The following is a 23,562-nucleotide window of genomic DNA, read 5'->3' as shown; positions in this document are numbered from 1 at the left end:
AAAAAATAGAAGCACTATATCACACCATTTAACCAGAGTCATATATTGAGAGGGTCACAACTAAGAATAATCTATGAGTTCTTTACTACTTATTATCCTTGTTCAATTACTTTACTGTCAATTTTCTTAAAGGTAGTATTATTTAATTAGTCTGACCATTAATGTGGACTCTTTCATATACATGTTTATGTGCATGTATGTACATGTACATGCATATTTGTGTAGAAGGGTGCATATGTGGAGGTATGTGAGGGTACACGTGCATGTGTGTGCAGGTGTATGAAAATGTATGTAGAGGCCAGAGGATAATCTGGTGCTATTCCATGGGAACCTCCACCTTGTCTTTTCAAACAGAATCTCTCACTGGGACCTGTGGCTTTCCAATTCAGTTAAGCCAGATGGCCAACAAGTCCCAGGATCTCGTCTCTCTCTCCCCAATTCTTGGATAATAAGTATGCATGAACCAGTCACACCTGGCTTTTTATGTGGGTTCTGGGACTGAAACTCAGTTTCTCATGTTTGCACAACAGTCAGTTTCACTGACTGAACTGTATCTCTTTAGCACTTAGAGGTATGGGTATGTGTGTGTGTTCATGGGAGATAAATATACATGTGTGTACACATGCACATATATGTGTATAGGCATGCATGTGGAGGCCAGGTCAACTCTGACCATCATTCTTCAGGTCTATCTGCTGTGGGATGTCATTCTGTATGTTGTGAATATGTGTTGCTCTGATTGGTTGATAAATAAAGCTGTTTGGCCAATGGTAAGTCAGAATAAGGTTAGGTGGGACATTCCAACTAGAGAGGAGGAAGGAGCTTTTTCTAGCTGCCAGAAAAAGCAAGTTGTAAAAGTACCAGTAAGCCATGAGCCACTTGGCAAAGTATAGATTTACAGAAATGGGTTAATTTAGGATGTAAGAGCTAGCTAGCGAGAAGCCTGAGCCATTAGGCCATATAGTTTGAAAATAATATAAAACTCTGTTTGTTTATTTGGGTCTGAGCGGCTGCAGGACCAGGTGGGACACAGGAAAACTTCCAGCTACATCTGTCCCCTTCTTTTTTAAAACAGGATCTGTTACTGACCCGGTAGCCGACAATTAGGCTAGGCTGTCTGGACAGCTGTAGAGGCATGAGGTCCTTGTGCTCACAGATAAGCACTAAGGAAACCAGGACTGTTAAGCATGCAGGGATGAGATGTATATCTGTTTTCCACTCAGAAAACTGGGAGTGAATAGTTAATAGCCTGAATCCCCCAGACGGTTATGCTTATCCCAAACTCTTCCTCCCTAGACCTTCATCTTAAGCATTGTTTCTAAGTCAATAGGACCAACCCATCCTTAGTGGAGATGCCACATGTATGTTATAGCATGGTGACCTCTATGATGACCCAGAGCACACTAGAACCTCCCCTAGGCCCTTCAGCTATAGAACCCATTCTTAAGGAGGAGGTCACACACACTTTGCAAAAGTGTTTCAATATAGCCACACCTTGAACTTTATTGTGGTAACTGTCACCAGGAAACTTTTTTCCAAAGTTGTACTGTGTTTAAATATGACTAAAATACACTGCCCATTGTCACACTCTAGAAGTTTGAACCAACACCAGCTACTGAGTCCTGCTGAAAGGGACTTCCTTCTGGCCTCACATAGATTATTACTCTGCCAGCCCTGGTGTTTGCAGAGACCCCATAGACACTGAGTCAAGGGATCTGGCTCTCTCTGCTTCCCTAGTGCTGAGGGCACAAGTACATGCTCCATAGGCCTGGGGATCAAACTCAGGTCCTCGGACTACATCCCCAACCACTGTGGGCTGTCAGCACTCACCTTCCTATGTCTCTGGCAAGATGGTTAGCAGGTAAAGGGATTTGCCTCTAAGCCTGATAACCTGAATTTGAACCCATGTGGTAGAAGGAAAGAACCAACTCTTTAAAAAAGTCCTCTGACCTCCATATGTGACACACACACACACACACCAATGTAAATGTAACTCAATAAAACACTTGACACCAATTTTCTTACTCAGCAAGGACTGAATAACAAAGTAGATTTACTCAACTTTAAACAGTTCAGTGGATAAACGTTCTACTACTTTTAGGTATTGATAATAAAAAATCAGATAACAAAAATGGAAATATTAGAATAAGATTCGTGGATCACAGCTTCTGCTTAGTGTGGTACTACTAACTTAGCTTCTTTGAAAACTGCCTTTACACTTGCTGCCAAGCCTGAGAAGCTAAGTTTGATCCCGGGACCCTAATGTACACGGAGAGAATAAATTTCTGTCAGCTGTCCTCTGCTCCACATGTGTATCACGGCACATGCACACATGAGGACACACACACACACATAAATAATGAACAAGTAAATAAATGCAATTAAAATCTTTAATTGTCTTTACCTTTTCTTCAAAAACAAACAGTATTGCCACCAGTGGTGGTGCACGCCTTTAATCTCAGCACTCAGGAGGCAGAGACAAGTGGATCTCTGTGAGTTCAAAGCCAGCCTGGTATACAAAGCGGGTTCCAGGACAGCCAGAGCTGTTACACAGAGAAAACTTGTCTCAAAAAAAAAACAAAAACAAAAACAAAAACAAAAGCAAAACAGTATTTTACAAATTTTATGTATTTCCAATTTCAAAATCCATTAGGAACATAACATATTGTATTTAAATGTATAATACTTGTAAATACGTCCGAACAATCTCAGTACTTTGTCATTTACCTACTTTATAGTTGGCAATCGGCACAACTGAGCACTTAAAAATAATGCCCTACAAATGCATGAGGCCGCTCCATGGGCCTTAGGAAACTGACATGCACCGGCCCTTCCCTTTTCCCTCAAGAGGAGCAGGCCTTTAGTGCCCTGGCTGCTTCCCTGCCTCTGCTACTAAACAGGGCCGACAGAAGCAACGCATGCTTATTTCCAGACAGTCGCTCTCCACTGCAACCTCAACAGACTTTCCGTTCTCTCGGAATTAGGTTTGCATCTTCTCTTGTCTCTTTTTTATTGCGTTAAGACTTATTTCCCATGATAATAAACTCTCCTTATTATAAAGAGCTTTACAAAAGCCACAGACATTCTTTTTCCAGTTCAGTTTCCCCTGGTCCCACAGTATCTAGCACCACATTTGTAAAATTGGACAGGGAGTTTGTTTTTTTAATCTAAGAAAGCATTGATCCATGTTATATGACAAAGCCATGTAATGGTATATCACATTTTATAAGTCTATTATGTTATGTATACAGATGTCTACATAAACACTTTTTTGCCCAGGCACATAAGAAACTACCTCATAAAATGTAACTGTTAGAAAATATTTATCAAAAAATAATTAATTAGTTAATTTAACTTAAAAGATTCACCAAAATTTAAACCACATACTCAGCTAACTATCCATTATATTAGATGCTTTAGCTTGATATTACTGATATTAAAAATGTTTTTATTAAATTATTAGAAATTTTCTTCTTTATCACTATAGATTTTTTTATAATTCTTTTAAAATACCACTTACAATTATTTAAATAACTAGAATTATTGATAATGGTCTACAAAACTGAATATAAGACTAGTAAAAATTATATCTAGAAATTTAACTTCTTGTTCTTTATGTTGCCATCGAGGCAAACAGCTAAATATATTCATTTCAAAAGCAAAATTTAAAGGCCTCTGAATACAAAACTAACAGATGAGTAGATGACACCTGATCCAGGTTTTATAAATAGAATAAAAATAAAAACTGCGGGCAAGCGAGACGGCTCCATAGGCAAAGGTGCTCACCACCAAACACACAACCCGAGTTCAACCCCTGGACCCGACATGCTGGAAGAAAGGACTGACTCCTACAAGTTGCTCTCTGATCTCCACATGCACACAGTGGCAGGTGCAGGTACACACATACACACACCACAGAAGTGTATAAATGTAGGGGGAAAAAAGAAGGAAAGAAAGAAAACCGTTGTTCCCAGCTGGAGACACTGCCCCGGAAGTCTGTGGGAGCTATAAGAGGCAGGACCTTGCTAATGGAAGTGGGTTTCTGGGGAAGCTTTGTGCAGCACAGCATAGCCCTTCCTGCCAAGTTCCCTCTCCTTCCTGACTGCTGATGCGCAACAAGCTAGCTCAGACTCCAGGTCAGCTAGGAACCGTTCCCGTGCTCCCCTGCCATGCTGAACTACATCGGCAAACCCTAAGCCCAAATATGTACCTCCTCCTTAGAGGTGCTTCTTTCATGTATTTCCTATAGGAACAAAAATCTATACCACATAACTAAGAACAGCCATGAATCAGTCTAAAGTTAGCTGGTTAGGACTGGTTAAGAGCACTGGCTGCTCCTCTACAGGATCTGGGTTCAGTTCCTAATATCTATGTGGCAGCTCACAATGGTCGGTAACTTCAGTTCCAGGGAATCCAAGACCCTCCTGTGGTCTCTGCAGGTATCAGAGACACATGTGGTACATGGACACACATGAGAGCAAAACACACATACATATATGAAATACATACAGACATACATAAATTAATTAATTTAAATTTTTAACAAATTAAAAAATCAAAATCAACCTAAAATAACTTTAGCCCTTAGCAGAAGTCAATCAATATCACAGCAATTAAATACTTTACATGGGGGGGGAATCAATATAGAATTACCCATAGACACATGTTAAAGTTTAGACATTAAACTCTTTCTCCGATAAGTCAAAAGTGGCTTACTTAAAAATTAGCAGCAGAGCCGGGCGGTGGTGGCGCACGCCTTTAATCCCAGCACTCGGGAGGCAGAGCCAGGCGGATCTCTGTGAGTTCGAGGCCAGCCTGGGCTACCAAGTGAGTTCCAGGAAAAGGCGCAAAGCTACACAGAGAAACCCTGTCTCGAAAAACCAAAAAAAAAAAAAAAAAAAAAAAAATTAGCAGCAGGACTGGTAAGAGGGCTCAGCAGGTAAAGGCTCTTGCTGCCAAGAATAATGACCTGTGTATAAGCCCCAGGATGCACACAGAAGAAAGAGAAGCAACTCCTGCAAGTTGGCATCTGAGCTCTATACATGTGCTATGGCACATGCACACTCACAGCCACACATACATACATACATACATACATACATACATACATACATACATACATAAAATTAAGGAAAGCAAATAGTGTAGGGCTGGAGAGAGAGCTCCGTAGTAAAGCACTCATGGCTCTTGCAGAAGACCCTGGTTTGGTTCCCAGCACCCATGTGTGGCTCACAAACATCAATCACTCTAGTTCCAAGGGTTCCAATGCCCACTCTTGACCTCCAAGAGTACCAGGCATGCATGTGGTGTACATATATACATGCATATAAACAGTCATACACATAAAATAAAAATAAATAATTTTAAGTATTAAATGAGCAACAAAAAGAAACCCACTACTACCTAATGCTGTTTCACAACTATAAAGTAATCAAAATGTTTTTAAAGGTGAGCACAGCGAGCCGGGCGGTGGTGGCGCACGCCTTTAATCCCAGCACTCAGGAGGCAGAGCCAGGCGGATCTCTGTGAGTTCGAGGCCAGCCTGGGCTACCAAGTGAGTTCCAGGAAAGGCGCAAAGCTACACAGAGAAACCCTGTCTCGAAAAACACACACAAAAAAAAAAAAAAAAAGGTGAGCACAGCGTTTGATAGTCTCCTAATTGGCATCTACATTGTTTTATTCTAATATTCAAAGCACTTACTCCACACCAACCTTTTTAACAAGCCATATAAAACTACATAGTATTTTTAAATTATATAAAATATCACCGGGCAGTGGTGGCTCACGCCTTTAACCCCAGCACTCAGGAGGCAGAGGCAGGCAGATCTTTGTGAATTCAAGGCAATCCTGGTCTACAGAGTGAGTTCCAGGACAGCCAGGGTTACACAGAGAAACCTTGTCTCAAAAAACTTTAAAAAAATCATCATACAGCCTTTATTAGCCAGAAAAGATATTCAACACATGTGAAAAATAAATTTAAAGTGTTACTTAGAATATAATCTGATTTTTAAACATATTCTTTAACCATATAAAATTACTTTATTTCTAGTGAGCACGTAACTGTATATTTGCAAAGTTCATACTCCATATTACCAAAGAGAATTCCTACATATTATACAGCCAGCTCCCTCTTTGTACACATTTTTTGTTTTGTTTTGTTTTGTTTTGTTTTGTTTTGTTTTGTTTTGTTTTGTTTTGTTTTTTGAGACAGGGTTTCTCTGCGTAGCCCCAGCTGTCCTGGAACTCACTCTGTAGACCAGGCTGGCCTGAAATTCACAGAGATCCGCCTGCCTCTGCCTCCCAAGTGTTGGGATTAAAGGCGTGCCCACCACTGCCCAGCCACTGTACACACCTTTTATTAGTGTGGTACAAATAACCCACTCTATAACTGAAAAATGGGACTGCACAGATATTTCTCCAAAAAAGATACACAAATGACCAATAAGTACATGGCGTGATATTTAACCACATGATAAATGAAACAGCACTTTACACTCACTGTGGTATTTATCATTTAAATGGCTAGCATTAATTAGGCTGGTGAACATGGAGAAAGTGGAACAGCCAATGCACTGTTGTTGGGAATATGAAATAGTGCACAGCAATCTGACTGCTCCTCAAAGCCAGGAAATTACCATGCGATCTGGTGTATTAGCCAGGACTCTCCAGAGGAACAGAACCAAGAGAATACATGTATATCATAAAAGGATTTATTGGTGGTTTAAACCATAGGAGCTGGGTTGTAATGGCTATCTACACACTAGGAAGGCCAAGAACAGGCACCTCAGCACTCCCAGGCCAGTGCTGAAAGCCAACCAGCTCCCTAGAGGCCTTTTTGAATCTCGTTTAAAGGGCAAAGAAAGTGGAGTGTGAGGTCAGTGTGCCACAGACACAGACACTCAGAAAGGGGCCTGAAGCCTCAGGTGCCGTCTTTCTCTGATGCCCCCCTCATCTAGGCAGCCTGCCATTTTAAGGTGCCACCCCATTCAAAGCAAGTCCTTTCCATAGTCCCTACCCCTGTGCCAATCCTCCCTTGAAATGCTCCCAAAAATACACAGGTGCAAGTCACAATCCTAGGTATCCCTTAGCCCAGTCAAATCAATAACTAAGGCTAACTATCATGCCCAGCAACTCCATCCTTAGGTATACATCAAGATCATTGACAAGATACCCTCATAAACTTAGACATACATGTTTATTACAATATTGTCACTATTAGCCAAAATACAGAAATAACACAAATGTCCATCAATTAATATATGCATTTGTAAGATGAAATGTATGAAAAAATATCATTCGTTCATAAGAAGGAATAGAAAAATGATACATGCTATAACATGTCTAAACACTGCACATATTATGCTAACTGAAAAAGTCAACCACAAAATCCCAAATATTGTAACTGCACATGTATGAAATATCAGAGAAGATAAGTCTACAAGAAAAGTTAGCAGATTAATGGTTGCTTGTGGCCCCAAGGGATGGAGAAATAGGCAGAGGTATCTAATGAAGATGAAGTTCCTACCGGGCTGGTGAAAACATTACACAATTGATTGTGATAATTGTACAATGTTGTGAATGCACCAAAGACCAGTAACTTGTACACTTCAAATGGGTAAATTTATCATATGCAAATTAAATCTCAAATTTTTTAACTAGCAATATGAAAAGTTAGACCTTTATGCATCCACCCCTACCACAAACAACTGCCCCTTCTTAACTTTCACACACAGGCTGGAGAAGAAACCTAAACCAGAAGCTAGACAAAGAAATACACCGGAAAAAAAGGAAAAATGCAGACTTAAGTCCGAGGCAAGACCGCAAAAGGTACGACATCATGCTGCATTTCCTCTGGCATTTCAGAACAACTGAGCTAGAGATTAAGAGATGGCTCTTAGGAGAAATTACAGAAGTGCTGAGTCCTGGAATGCAGCATTTGAAAATCTCCAAATGCCCCACACAGTAAAGTTTCCAAAAGCCCCAGGCCGCCTCTTCAATTGGCTGCCTGATCTCTCCACCAGACAGTTAACAGGCATGTTACGCTTAACCTCCCTCATTCAGGAAATGGAAATGCCAGTCACCTTTCTTTATTTAGCATTGATGGCAGGGTCTGTTGCACACACTTGTAATCTCAGTGACTGAGGTAAGAGGACTGTCATGAGTTCAAGGCCAGCCTGGCTACACAGTAAGTTCTAAGCCAGCCTGGTTTAGAGTGTGAAATCCTGTATCTAAAATAAAAAAACGAACAAACAAACAAAAAAAAACAGGTGTGAGAGAGTTGAGCAGGTAAAGGTGCTTGCTGCCAAGACTGAGGACCTGAGTTGGAACCCCAAGACCCACACAGTAGAAAAAACAATTCCTGCAAACTGATCTTTGCCCAACACACACATGCCGTGGAAGTCGTGTGCACATGTGTAAACACACACACACACACACACACACACACACAATTATTAATTAGAAACTACTAGTGGTTAACATTAACAAATACCTTTGACATTACCTCTCACAACCCAGTACGTCAGCAAACCCAGCTGATTCTCTCAAAACATACCCAAATCTTGCCATTTCCTCTACAACTACCTTAATCTAAAATGGAACTGAGGAAATAGCTCAGTGAAAAAGCACTTGCCTAGCATGTACCAAACCCTGTGTTTGATCCTCAGTACTGTAAAACTAAATAATAAAGTAAATCATCATAATCACAAAAACAGAAGTATGGTGTTACTTTTATCGTGTAAGACCTGTGCATACCAAACCTTCTCCAGTACTGCTTCCTGAACCTCAAAATGTAAAAAATCACTTGTAAACTTTCCAATAGTTGATGAGAATTATTGCTAACAATGAGCAGGTTTGGGCCAGCATTCTTGCTGCCAAGCCTGACAACTGAGTCTAATCCCCCAGAGCCCAGACGATGGAAGGAGAAGAGATCTAACTGCAAGTTGTCCTTGGACTGCCCTGCCATCCAAGTGTCATGGCATGCACACAACCACACACACTCACACACACACACACACACACACACACACACACACACTCACACACACACACACAAATAAACAAAAATTTAATGACTAGATGCTTTTAATTAGGATGAAATAAAATATATTTTATTAGGATATAAAACTTTTCAAAGAAGTCAAATGTACAATAGAAGTGGTCCCTATTTCTCCCGACGTACAAAGTCCTCTAACCCTGAAGTCACCGCATGAAGAACATGTAGCTATTGTGAAAACTGATAAGCCATACCTCAAACTCCTTCCTCAGGCGTTCTTCCCTCTGAGTGCTAAACTCAAGCTCACTCGTTTGTCGTCGCAGAAGGTCAGAGCAGTCCATATGCTCGGCTTCCAACTGTTCCACTTTTTTCTGCATATTTTTCACAGCACTATCTTGCTCCTGGAAAATAATTCACTTTTGATTCAACAGTTTGTAAGCCATTAATAACTAAAAGTTATTGTACAGACAGCACTGAGGAAACTGTTTCAGTTAGGGCAGCAGGTTAACCTGTATAGGCAGGAGACACTTTGATCTCTTTCACAGTGTTTCAGAGGGTACATGTGACTTTTATAATACATGTGATTAATAAATAGTACAGCTAAAATTATACAGAGAACATTAGAATGTTATACTAGTTCAAATGACCTCTGGGGTATTTGCAACAATGTTGTAGCTCAACTGTCATATAGACTTTGTCCTGTCATTAATATGTATAAAGTATTTAGGAAGACAAATGGATACGTCCCTTTGTGTGATAAGTGCTGATTAGCTTGAACACTTAATAATGACCCTTGAGAGACATTAACGTGAGCTCATAGTACTTAACTATTGCTTAGTGCTCTTACCATCAAAACCACTAGATGGCTGTATTTCATTTCCTCTTCAATTTTCAAAACGTTTTCAAAGAAAATAACTAAAGGTTCTCTATTTAAGTAGCTGTCTTTTTCCAATTAAACTCAAAAATCATGGCCGGAACATGTATACCATAGGTATTTTCCACAATAACCAATCTAAAATAATCTAGGGTCCTTATTCTCACCGCAAGCCTTTAAGACAGTGATTCTCAACCTGTGGGTCACAACCCCTTTGGAACAAGCAACCCTTTCACAGGGGTCACCTAATACTATCAAAAAACAGAAATATTTACATTACGATTCAGAACAGTAGCAAAATTACAGTTATGAAGTAGCAATGAAATAATTTCATGGTTGGGGTCACCATAAGGAATTGTATTAAAGGGTCACAGCATTAGGGAGATTGAGAACCACTGCTTTAAAAGCTCTGTCCTTCCTCCATCAACATACATGGACACAAATACAGAGCAGAGGGGCTTCCAAGAATCCCTGGGCACTTGAAACAGAATCTAGGTACATAAATTTCAATTACAATTCTCTATCAAAAACTGTTATTTCTAAGTACCACTGTTACCAAGCAAATCCAAATTCCCTTTTTGGGTTTTTTTTTTTAATTCTTCTTAATAAAAGCATTCAAAAAGAGACTCAGAAGCTCAAGGACATTTTCTGAGTTTGAGGAAACAACAGGGCGGGCAGGCTATAAACCTCAGCAGCCACTGGGAAAACAGAGATCTAGAAGCAAGCCGTTCCTTTTTGAGTTAGGGTCCAGAAGGGCAGCATTTCCAGCTGTGCTGACTGGCCTGCAGGGGCACGGTGGAAGGGGAGAGGGCTTCAAAGAAACAGTGACAGACCCCAGAGGATGGGGAAGCATGCTTAGGCTTCTGGCCATGATCCCAAAGAAAGGGAGATGGAAAGAAGGAAAACCTATGCTTTTGAGTTAGAACTCAAATTTTTCTTCCCATCTCCTCAATATGTCTTCAGGTGAGCCAGCTTTTCTGTGGGGTGGTCTCCCCACCAGGTGATGGGGAGGACCACCTATATTACCTCTTAAGGAAGGAGGAAATGGTATCTAATGTTCTGATCTCCGGAACAGATCAAAACAGCATGTGCTCATCCAGGGCCAAAAGTAGGGTCTGTTCTTTTGAGCAGGAGGAAGTATTTCCCCTTAAAAGGCCTCAACAAAGGTGCTAGCTCCACCTTCTTCTTGTTTTAAATCCTGGGGAAATCAGAGCTGATGTTTCCCTTTCTAGGGTTACCAGGGAAACAAACCGAGGTGACTATAAGGGAGGAATCCATCCAACGGCCTCCAAAGCTACTCCCTGTAACTTCACTTCCCATACAAATATATACACATTTCCAAGAGTTTCTGGCCACTCAAAAAACATTATCAGAATCCAGGTATATAATTTGCTACCAAAAAAATGTTTGGAAAGTACTTTTCTCATGTAAAAAGTTTTAAGAACATTAAGCACTATACAAGTATAAGACTCTATATCAGTCCCACTCCTTCAAGCAGTTACTGACAAGAACATTAACTCAAAGTCACTTGTGTGCTTTTTATTAGCATATATTTATTGTGCCAAATGATGAGTTTCACTGTCACATTTTCATGCAAGTAGATCATGGACTTTGACCATATTCAACCTCCACTGCCTTCTCCTATCCTCCATTCTCCTCCCACTGGTTCCCTGTCCCACTCCCAGATAAGACCCCTTTATAGTTCCATATAATAGACATGTACTTTTCTTAACTTTCTAACCTTTATTTGTATCGTATGTGCGTAGGTGTTTCGTCTGCAAGTACGCCTATGCATCACCTGCATGCAGTACCTGTGGAGGCCAGAAGAGGGAGTTGGATCCCCTGGAATTTGTGTTCAGCTCCTGATAGTTTATTTTTTACTTAATCTAATCTTGAGGGCTGGGATTATAGAACTGCATCACCATGTTCCCTTCCATGTGATGCTGGGGGCGGGTGTCAAACCTAGGGCTTTGTGCATACGAGACAAGCACTGTACCAAATGAACTCTATCCCCATCTGAAAAATTAAGATTTTAGAGAGGGAAAAAAAAAGCAGAAATATTAGAAATTAAAGACTTCAATGAATAATAAAAATAATCCTTTAGGCATGTTGTTACTTGATGTATTCAGTTTTTCATCTTTTTTCCCCCTAAATTCCTCTCCCATGGTGTCAAACTTCTCATCCATGTTGCTTTCTTATCAAGGTCCCAAACTGACTTTCTAACCACAATCTTCTGCTTCTTGAATCCCCTTTGAAGTCACTTTTGTTTGTTTTTTGTTTTTTGCTTTTTAAGACAAGGTTTCCCTATGCAGCTCTGGAATTCACTCTGATGTGATTTCAGAGAGCCACCTGCCTCTGCCTCTCAGGTGCCAGGATTGAAAGAGTACACCACCATGAAGAACCCAGAGCTGATCATTTGTTAAAGCGGGATTTGAGTTCTTTCTTTAGTACCTCAACAATTTCGTTATGGTTTGGGTTTGGGTTTTGTTTGTTTTTCTGTTATTGAGGAATTATGAGCTTCAGAGGGGTCATATAGCTTGGCATACCTGAAAGTATGTGCGTGTTTGTGCACGTGTGTGTGCATGAGTGCATGCATGCCTGTGTTCTACATTATGGGTTTTTTGGTTTTGTTTTTTCCCATCGGTTGAGATGGAATTTTTCCCCATTGTTTTTGTTTTGTTTTATGGGCATCTTTTTAGCGCATGGTCTTCTCTTTAACTTATAATCCTCACTGCCAGTCAGAGAGAAGAAAACTGACAGTAGAGATGAAACAATATTTAAGTCGATACTAAAACGCAGGAAAAAGCAATTAGGTACTTTACTGGCTTCTTTGATCAGGACAAAAACAAAGGAGCTGGGATACAAACAGGATAAATGATAAGTTTAAAGACTACTACAGCTAAAGGTGGGGCCAGTGAGATAGGTCAACAGGTCATAATCCTGCGAAGACTTGATGACCTGGGCACCATCCCTGGGACACAGGTTTGAAAAAAGAAAAAAGCTGGATGGTGGTGCACATCTGTAATCCCCACTCCTAAGGTGAGGAGGGAGCCAGACAATCATCAGAAGCTTATGAGCCAGGGAGGCTGGAGTACTCAGCACAGCAGCTACAACAGAGATCCTAATGAAGGTGGAGGAAAGAACAACTCCTGACAGATGTTGTCTGACCTCTACACACGTGTTATGCCATGAACATGCCTGGGATTCAGTTTTCAGGGGAGTGATGGTTTGAAAGAGAATGTCCTCACAGGCTCAGGTGTTTGGACACCTGGCCCCCAGTTGGTGGTGCTGTCTGGGTAGGAAGATGGCCTCACTGGAGGAATTACGTCGTCACTGAGGTTTCAAAAGCCATATGCTATTTCATGTGTTCTCCCTGTTTCCTGCTGGCAGTTCAAGACATGAGCTCTCAGATATCCCTGCTACCCTGCTTCCTACTGCCACACTTCCCAGTCATAATGATGAACTCCTGTCTCTCTAGAACCACAGCTCAAAATAAATTCTTCCTTCTGTAAGTTAGTAGCCTTGATCATGGTGTTTCATCACAGCAAAAGAAACCAAATTAAGACAGCAGTTGGTACCAGGAGTGCAGTGCAACCATAAAGAACCTGACCGTGTGGTGGAAGAATGTGGAGAACTTTGGGACTATGGACTAAAAAGCAGTTAAATAGTGTAAGTAAGACTTGATGGGCTGTCTAGTGGGGGCTTAAAAGACAGTACTGACAGCAATGTGGACTGCGGAGGCAAGCTTGAATGGTTCCAAAGGGGAGCAACACCAGCAACTGGGCTACAGACCACTCTTGTGAGATCTTTTTTGGGGTGTGGGGGAGTAGTCACTTTCTGCCTTTGTCCTAAGAACTTGTCTGTTGTTAATTTTAAAAGTAATATTCTGATTTCTTGGCTAGAAATTTCAAGACATCGTAATTATCTGTCCCATAGTTATGAGTAATCACTCTTTTACAGATCTACAATGAAAAATGTAAAAAAAAAAAAAGTGGGGCAAAAAGAAACACAAAATGTAGTCTAGAGAGGAAAAGAACACTAGTAAGTTTTACAACTAAGTCTTGTGCTAAAGGAGAGACTCCAATTACTAAGGAGATTAGTGCTATTGTTGGGGGGACAAATCTACACTGGAATGAGAGGAAGGGTCCCCTTGAGGAAAAACCCCACCCAGCTAAGCTTCCAACTTATGAAAGAAAAATGCCAAAGGAACTTTCTGATACTAGAAACAAACAACAAACAGAAGCTGCCGCTACAAATGTGAGTCCAGGGGGCAACTCAATCCCAAGTTAGCAGCTGAGCTTGACAGTGGCATCCATGTGGTGCTGGCTTTAGAGTCAGGAAGGAACAGGAGTGAGGGGTTCTGGAATCTTCCTCCATGGTTTCAGAGAGCCACTGAAATGGGTAAAGTGTGGCAAGAACGCCCAGAGAGTGCAGGAAGCCCTGAGAGGCCATTATGTGAAGCTGTGAACATGAAACCTGAGTTTTGATGGAGACCCCAAAATGTTAGAGGTGCCAGAGCCATGAGACATCTGCCAAGGAGAGCTGCACACAGAGGAAGACCAGCCCAAGAGGAAAAAGTATGTCACAGGCAGCAAAGCTGGAAGGTCAGAGCCTTTGACATCAGGCATGGACCTACGGCATTTAGAATTTGTACTGCTGGGTTTCAGTCTTGCTTTGGCCCCCCATGTCCCCCTTTTTGGATGGTCATGGGTAGTCTGTGCCATTGTATCTTACAAGTATGTAGTTTTCTTTTTTATTTTACAGAAGATTACAGTAAAAAAATTGCCTTGAGTCTCAGAAGATACTTTGGCATTTGGACTTTAAAAATGTTGAGACTGGGAACTTTCAAGGCTGGACTATATACGTTTTCATTATGATAGGCCATGGTACAAAGGGGGCAGGGAACAGAATGTGGTGGTTTGAATGAGATGGTCCCCATATTCTCAAGCATCAGAACACTTGGTCCCCAGCTGGTGACACTGTTTGAGTAGGTTTAGGAAGTATGGGCTTGGAGGAGCAAGTATGCCACTGGAGGTGAATTTTGATGTTTCAAAAGTTACATGTATTAGTTACTCTTCTATTGCTGTGACAAAACACCATAGCCAGGGCAACTTACAAAGAAAAGCATTTAGTTGGACTTACAGTTTCGGAGGTTAGTGTCCAGGATGGCAGAAGAGCTGAGGGCTCACATCCAGATCCTCAAGTAGGAGGTAGAAAAGAGACTGGAAATGGCACATGTCTTTCAAAATCTCAAAACTAACCTCCAGTGACATACCTCATCCCACAAGACCACACCTCCTAATCCTTCTCAAATAGTTCCAACTGGGGACCAAGTATGCAAACATACGAGCCTATGGGAGTCATTCTCGTTCAAACCACCAAAGCACGTGCTGTTTCTAATGTGGTTTCTCTGTTTCCTGCTGGTAGTTCAAGATGTGAGTTTTCCTTTTTGGCTGGGCAGTGGTGGTGCACACCTTTAATCCCAGCACTTGGGAGGCAGAGGCAGGTGGATCTTTGTGAGTTCGAGGCCAGCCTGGTCTGCAGAGTAAGATCCAGGAAAGGCGCAAAGCTACACAGAGAAACTCTGTCTCGAAAAAAAAAAAAAGATGTGAGCTTTCAGCTGTCCTGCTGCCATGCCTGCCTGCTGCCATACTTCTGAGTCACGATGTTCATGGACTTATTCCTCTGGAACCATACATAAGCTCACAATAAACACTTCCTTCTATGAGTTGCCTTGGTCACAGTGTTGTATCACAGCAATAGAAACTTATCTAAAACAAAGGAGACAAACCATAGCACATAACTAGTAAAAACTTCAATGAGGTATGAGAACTGATAAAGGCTTAGTAGTTGTTCATGGGTGGAAATAATTTACTTTACAACTTACTTTGAAACTACCAGAGGATAAAGTCCACCAAACTAAGAGAAAGACACAGAAAAAATTAAAAGAAAATCCAACATAGGAGAGAGTCCCAGGAGAATGGGAAAGGAAGAACTATGTGTCTTTCAAATTTTATAACGCTCACTGCATTCATATAGAGAACTATAGACAGATCGTCCGCCATCTGTACCAACACAATGGTGCCTAGGTAAGCTCCATCCACCTTAAAATGGACTTGGCTCCCACCAGCCATTTAAAAATTGAGTTTCTCTACTCAAATATTCATTTCACTTTGCAAAAGTATCATCTCCATGTGGCCTATGCCCTAGAGCTGCAAGTCAGCTTCACTAAAGCTTCCTTTGGAGACCATTATTTCTACCAAGGGGAATTAAATCTGTACATTTTGCATTTTTATTTGCTCATCTTGCTCCTCTTCATTATAAATTTTCCTTAGAGTTACCACTAATAACTGCAGGACAGTTTTACTAGTCTATACTAGGCTGTTTTGAGATTTTCTCTGAAAATGGAATTAATCCAAAACTCTTCACTTTAACCTCAGGCAGACTCTTTGGACAAAGGCAAAAAGCAGCCACATTCTTCACCAAAAAAATCACAAGAACCATTTCTAGGCAGCATACTAAAATTCTTCTCCTCTGAAACATCTTGAACCCGCCCCTCCCAGTTCAAATCACCTTCAGCACCACTGTCTTCCATGCTCCTCTTCGTTTGGCCCACTAAGCAGTGCTTAAAGCATTCCACTGCTTTCCTAACCCAAAGTACCAAGGTCCAAATGCCTCCAAACAAAAACATGGTTAGGCCTATCACAATTGTTATTTGTTTTTGCTCTTTTGAGGGCCTGCCACCCAGCTCCCAAATAAATACACAGAGGCTTTTTCTTACTTATGAATGAATGCTTAACCTTAGCTTGGCTTGTTTCTTGTCAGCTTTCCTTAACTTATCCCATCTACCCTTTGCCTCTGGGCCTTTCCTGTTCCCTTACTTCTGTATGTCTTATTCTTACTCCGTGGCTGGCTGTATAGCTATATGGCTGGCCCCTGATGTCCTCCTCCTTCCTCTCTTGTTCCTTTTCCTTCTTCCTCCAGATTTCTCCTATTTATATTCTCTCTGCCTGCCAGCCCCACCTATCCTTTCTTCTGCCCCACTATTGGCCACTCAGCTTTTTAATTAAACCATCAGGTGTTTTAGACAGGCACAGTAACACAGCTTCACAGAGTTAAACAAATGCAACATAAACAAAAGTAACACACCAAAAAATTATATTCAACAACAATACCCCAGTCCCTGGTACCAACTTCTGTCTTAGGGTTTCTACTGCTGTGAAGAATCACCAGGAGCATAGCAACTCTCACAAAGGAAAAAGCATTTAGTTGAGGTGGCTTACATTTTCAGAGATTTAGCTAATTATCATCATGGTGCAACAAGGTGGTATGCAGGCAGGCATGGTGCTGGAGAATGAGTCCTACATCTTACAGGCAAACAGGAAATGGTCTGTCTCGGTGGGAGTAGCTTGAGCACAAGAGACCTCAAAGTCCACCTCCATAGTGACACACTTCCTCGAACGATGCCATACCTACTCCAACAAAGTCATACACCTCCTAACAGTGCCACTCCCTTTGTGGGCCATTTTCTTTCAAACCACCAAAATGTCATCTCCACATTAAAATGGCTTTTCTAAGTAACAGACAAACACTTCTCACAGAAATTACTAAGCAAAAAAAGACATTTCTACAGCTGTACTGCATCATTTTATTCTGATGCAATACCACTTGATTATCTTTGTTTTCCTGTGCTTTTAGGGCATGATATTTAATATATATATATATATATATATATATATATATATATATATATATATATATATATATAACTTTGCTTGTTTTATCATCCTTAAGCATTTCCCCTGTTCTAGTAGTCTGACAACTCTAGGTCTGACTCCTTTAAGTCTTCATTCCATTTTGAGATATAGCTGGTATAAAATGCTCTAATCTCATTCCTCTGCAAGAGGAGGGTGTCCAATATCCCATCTATTGATGGGGTGGTAGCACACACCTTTAATCCCAGCACTCAGGAGGCAGAGGCAGGCAGATCTCTGAGTTCAAGGCCAGCCTGGTCTACAGAGCAAGTTCCAAGACAGCCAGGGCTACACAGAGAAACCCTGCCTCAAAACAACAACAACAACAAAAAAAACCTGTCATTTTTCCAAACATGTCCTGAAACCTTTGTCAAAATGAGCAGGGTGCGGATGCAGGGTTTACTTTTAAGCACTCTCTTTCATTGGTCTGTCTGTTTTTATGCAAATTCATGCTGGTTTGACAAGTACAACTTAATAGCTAATTTTAAAGTCAAGTAACACAATGCTCCTTCCTTCTTTGCTATAAGATTGCTTTGACTATAAAGGATTTTATGGTGGTTCCATAAAATGTTAAGGGTCTTTTCTGTTATTTTAAGTTCTGTGAAGATTGTCATTACTGTTCTTTATTTGGTTTAGTCTGGTTTTTTGAGACAGGGCCTTGAATTCCTGGCCCTCCCATGATGAGGAGGTATGCTGGGATTGTAGCCATGCAGCACTAACTACACCAGGATCCATCAATGTATTTCACTGAACCTATAATCACTTCCCATGTCTGTCGTGTGATACTCCTAGAGATGTGAATATGTCAATAGGGAACAGAACAGACCAAAGAGGGGATTCCACACACATCTAGCTTGATGAATCAAGTACCAGGGCTACTTACCAGCCTGGGTGACTTCCAGGCAGCAGCACAGGAAACAGCTCTCAGGAGCATCTCTGGAACTCCCTGGCCAGCTTGCAGGCAGCTGCTCCAAAGGCAGTTTCTCCTCCTCAGCAACTGCCCGGTCCCTAAGACTGTAGGAGGGTCCTTGTGAGCCCCAGCATCTCCTGAGCTTCCTGAGCTTCGAAACCCACTCCTTCCTCATTCAGAGGAAACAGCTACACAAAAATGTCAACAATTTTGTATGTGCTAGACACATGCCTGCAATGTTTCATACATGGAATCCCTGTAATGATTTAAATTTAGAAAACTGCCGGGCGGTGGTGGCGCACGCCTTTAATCCCAGCACTCGGGAGGCAGAGCCAGGCGGATCTCTGTGAGTTCGAGGCCAGCCTGGGCTACCAAGTGAGTTCCAGAACAGGCGCAAAGCTACACAGAGAAACCCTGTCTCAAAAAACCAAAAAAAAAAAAAAAAAAAAGAAAACTATACAGCAGTCAAACTGGGTGAATTAGAGCTGTTACATTAGCTTGTCTCAATCTCAAAAAGCAAACAACAAAAAGACAAGCTGGACAAATATACATATTGCATGATATCCCACTTATATATGTAAAAGACATAAAATTCTAAACAAAACTGAGTAAAAGCATATCAACGTATATAGACAACATCCAACGTCAAGTTCACAATGGGAGTCTGCAGTGGGATGGGACAGTGATGAGTTGGAGAAGGATTCAAAATGGTCTCCAATAATATAAAACTATATTTTGTTTCTACATCTAAACTGAGAATAGCAAACACTAAGATGAAGTACATGGTAGAGGCTAGTTACTTTTACTGCTTATATTAGGTATTAGCTTGTAAGTGTTAGAATATTTAAATGTATGGCTTTATTAACATAATTCAAGTCTGGTATGTAGCATAAGATACAGACTAATGTGCCTCCATCAAAACATATTTAACTTTAATTCTTGTCTCAGAATTTATCTTCTAATCAAACAAAAAGAGACCTCAGTTCTTGCAATAGAAAACTAAGAGTGATATCTGAGGGATGGAATGGTAATTCAGACATGAGAGATTTGGAGTGTTCTTTCATCTGTCCACTAGAGGGAAGTGTTGAACTTAAAATGTTTTTTAAAACGGCTTTTTTTGAACTGACATTTAACATCACAGGAAACCACATTGTGCTATGAGAAAATAAACTTGTTTTCTTTCCACATCTTCTACAAACACATATCAAAAACTATGATTCTTTATATGTACTCATGTAAACAACACTTCTCAGAATCCAAACTATAGCTCCAATCCTGAGGAATTTTAATTACACTGGGAGAAGTATATTTAGAAAAATATCAGAGCAAGCGTGCTCTTTCTAGCTTAGAAACACATCAGTGTGGCTATGTATAACACTAATCTGGTATAAGGCTTCTGAAAGGGCCCGAACAAAAACCAGTTTGCTCCTGTATTGGAAACTGTACACTGTGGAGACTGAAGAAATGGCTCAGCCATGAAGAGCACGTTTTGCTCTTCCAGATCCCAGTTAGATTTCCAGCACCCACATCAGGAGGCTCATAACCACCTGTAATTCTAGCTCCAGAGGATCCCACACCTCTGGTGTCTGCAGATGCCTGCCCTCCCCCCATAACTAAATATATATTTAAAAAGTAAGATTCATAATCGTACAGTCATAAGGGGTCATTTGGACAGAAAAAAATTTTAAAGAAAAATCAATCAACAGATTGATAAACTGTACATTGTATCATAACTAGCATAAATCCATACACTATTAAAGATGATCATCTCAAGTCTTTTTCTCTACACATAGATCAGCTGTGGGTCTCTATGTTAACCACCATCTACTACAGACAAACGTTTCTATGATGAGGGTTAGTGGGTGTATTAATCTATAGTAAAACAATAAAATCATTAGGACTCAGTTTAATACTGTGTCTATTTAGCAGCATAAAAGTAGTAAGTTCTCTTAGAAAAGGTATGGGTTTCATTTTGTATGTCGAGACTTAAATCAATTGAAGTGGTTGGTTACTCTCACAGTGCTTGCAGCCACTATTATACCAAGGGGCATGTCTTGCCTGGCCAATTCTTTTTTTTTTTTTTTTTCTTTTTTTTCTCTCTCTCTTGGTTTCTTGAGACAGGGTTGCTTTGTGTAGCTCTGGCTGTCCTGGAACTAGCTATGTAGACCAGGCTGACCTCAAACTCACAGAGATCCACCAGCCTCTACCCCCTGAGTGCTGGGATAATGTGGCTCACAGGGCTCCCAGCTGGGTAGGGCTGATGATGGTTTTTCTCCTCTGGCAGCATGCACAGTACCTTCCAGCACTATGAAAGCTAGCCAGTAGGGATGAAGCTTCCACATAAGTACCAGCTTGGTTTCTCCATGCCCTATGGCTCAAGTATGCGCTGTCTTCAGCAACACGGTCAGTCAAGTTATAGAGGGTAAACAACAGCAGCAGCAATAGCCAGTAATGTTCGAGGGTCTATGAAGGATCACGGAACATCACCGGCCCACAACTCCATCTGACACTGTGCTTTTTATTTGTTCACAGGTGGTGTCGAGCAGTGTCACCCTGCTAGATCATAACTCCACAGTGAGTGCAAGGCTAGAGGGATGGCCCAGATTAAGAGCACTGGCTACTCTTCCAGAGAACCCAGGTTCAGTTCCTAGCATCCACCTAGTGGCTTACAACTGTTAGTAACTCCAGTTCCTGGGATCCAGCACCCTCTCTGGCCTCCACAGTCCATATACATACAAGCAGGCAAAATACTCATACACATAAAAATAAATAAATAAATCCTTCAAAAGAATAAGTGACTGTCAACTGCTCAGCCCTCAATGGGCCATATCACCCACTCCATGGTTCATGAAACATGAAGAGGGAAAGAACTGGTAGACCATGAGGCATGCTGGGAAACTGTCCTCCAGGCAGGCCACAGCCTTCGCATGCTAAACTCCCAGCAGCTGTCATTACTTGTACAAGATCTGCACAAGATTCCACCTGTCAATATACTGTTATGGAGAGGGGAAGAGCTTCTTGAGGCCACACCCCTTCCTGAAAATGTGTAGGCAGTTAATGAATGCTAGAAAAAGGCCCTGGTGAGGGCCCACACCTCTCTTAAGCATCTATAGGCAGCTCATGATTGTGGGGGAGGAAGATACACTATCTTCTGTGGTATAGCCACTGCTGAGCTGACCATGCTCCTGCAATCCCCGATCCATGCTCCTGTGGGCAACCACAATTAAACACAATAGTTCACCCCAAAAAAGACATGAAAGTAGAAGGGGAATTACTGGGAAGAAGAAAAGGATCAGCAGAAGTAAAAGGGGGCAAAAGAGGGTAATGAGAATGCATATGATCAAAATACACTATACACACACGTATCAAAATGTCACAATAGCAAACCCATTACTGACCTGGCCACAGTGGCACACACCTTTAAACACTTGGGAGGCAGAGCCAGGTAGATCTCTGAGTTCCAGGCCAGCCTGGTCTACAAAGAGAATTCCAGGACAGACAGGGCTGATACATAGAGAAACTCTGTCTCGAAACCCCCAAAAGATTATTTTGTATAATTAATATATCCTAATAAAAGTTTTTTAAAAATCACCTATTTTAGGTAAGCATAGTGGCTCATGCTGAAAATCCCAGCACTCAGGAGGTGGAAGCAGGAGAATTAGGAGGAGTTTAGGAACAGCAAGAGATATGCAGCAAGTTGAAGTCCAGCCTGGTCTACATGAGACCCTGTCTCATACACGCTATGCAATGAAGCCGTCCAGCCGTAATCTTCATGGTATCTATCATGAAGATAGATACCATGCGTATCTATCTGTCTCGTCACTACAAGTCAAAGATGGCCTTCCAGAAATCAAAGGTTTGGAATTGATTTCCACCTGAGTGAGCTAGTAAATTATCCTACTAACAAAATTTTAAGACCATAAGCATCAAGAACATAGTCTAGAAACCGAGTTATTTTGAAATACCTGTACTATGAGCTGTAACTCTCCTCGCTCTGCTTCCCATTGCTCTGCTTGTAATCTAAACTCCTCCAATGCAGTCTCCCTGACGTGAGACTCCATCTCATTCTTCTCTTGCTGATGTTTCTCCAGTGCTTCCTTTACATGGACAAAATCTGGCTTTACTATGACATCAATAAAGGTTACCTTTTAGCTTTCCAACCTAGTTTAAATGTACAAAGGGGCTCTCCCTTCCAATAGACGGTTAAAAACTCTTAATCCATGTTAAACTCTTGGGGCTGGGGATGGCAGCTATCAGTAGTTGCTTAGCATGCTTCAAGCCCTGGAGTCAGTCCCCAGCTGTTCAGAACACCAGGCATGGTGGTGCATACCTACAATCTCAGGATCTGGGAGGTGGAGGCAGAATAATCAGAAGTTCATGGTAATCCTTGTCTATACTGAGAGGTCAAGGCCAGCCAAGGACACATGAGACTCTGTCTCAAAAAATTAATAATTCATGTTTAAAATCTTAGTAAAACTATCACTTTATCAAAATATAAAACAGAAATAAATAAATTCAACATCAGAGGTTGGGACAAAATGAAACAAAAATAAAGTCCTGTTAGTATGAACATCTTTACCTGTGAATAAATGGTATTATCCCTAAAATTTATATGCAAACCTGGTAAAGAAAAAGGGTATTTTTTTAAGGATTTATTTATCATGTATACTGTATTCTGCCTGTTATGTCTGCCTGCCCACCAGAAGAGGGCAAGAGATCTCATAATGGATGGTTGTGAGCCACCATGTGGGTGCTGGGAATTGAACTCAGGACTTCTGGAAGAGCAGCCAGTGCTCTTAACCACTGAGCCATCTCTCCAGCCCCAAGGGTACTTCTAAAAGAGGAAAAAAAGAGTTGTTCAACACGTCAGAATAAGAATATTCCTAGGGCTGGAGAGATGGCTCAGCGGTTAAGAACACTGGCTGTTCTTCCTGAGGTCCTGAGTTCAATTCCCAGCAACCACATGGTGGCTCACAACCATCTGTAATGAGATCTAGTGCCCTCTTCTGGCCTGCAGGGATACATGCAG

General features: G+C 41.2%; 1 protein-coding gene across 4 annotated transcripts in view; it reads right to left on the bottom strand.

Moving 5' to 3' along the window:
* Nucleotides 1–23,562, bottom strand: part of Ccdc171 (coiled-coil domain containing 171) — a 257,585-nt gene that overhangs the window by 203,732 nt on the left and 30,291 nt on the right. For 3 of the 4 annotated variants that reach the window (XM_059254493.1, XM_059254492.1, XM_059254495.1), the window contains 2 exons: nt 22,499–22,630; nt 9,250–9,396 (listed from right to left, as the gene is read on the bottom strand). In XM_059254493.1, coding sequence (XP_059110476.1) covers nt 9,250–9,396; nt 22,499–22,630 — 279 coding nt within the window. The remainder of the gene's footprint in view (nt 1–9,249; nt 9,397–22,498; nt 22,631–23,562) is intronic. The other variant, XM_059254494.1, reaches the window with a different exon arrangement.

Source organism: Peromyscus eremicus, chromosome 2 (assembly GCF_949786415.1).
Source record: "Peromyscus eremicus chromosome 2, PerEre_H2_v1, whole genome shotgun sequence".
Taxonomy (NCBI): domain Eukaryota; kingdom Metazoa; phylum Chordata; class Mammalia; order Rodentia; family Cricetidae; genus Peromyscus; species Peromyscus eremicus.
The sequence above is the reverse complement of the archived record's forward strand: the minus strand, read 5'-3'. Positions and strand labels throughout refer to the sequence as shown.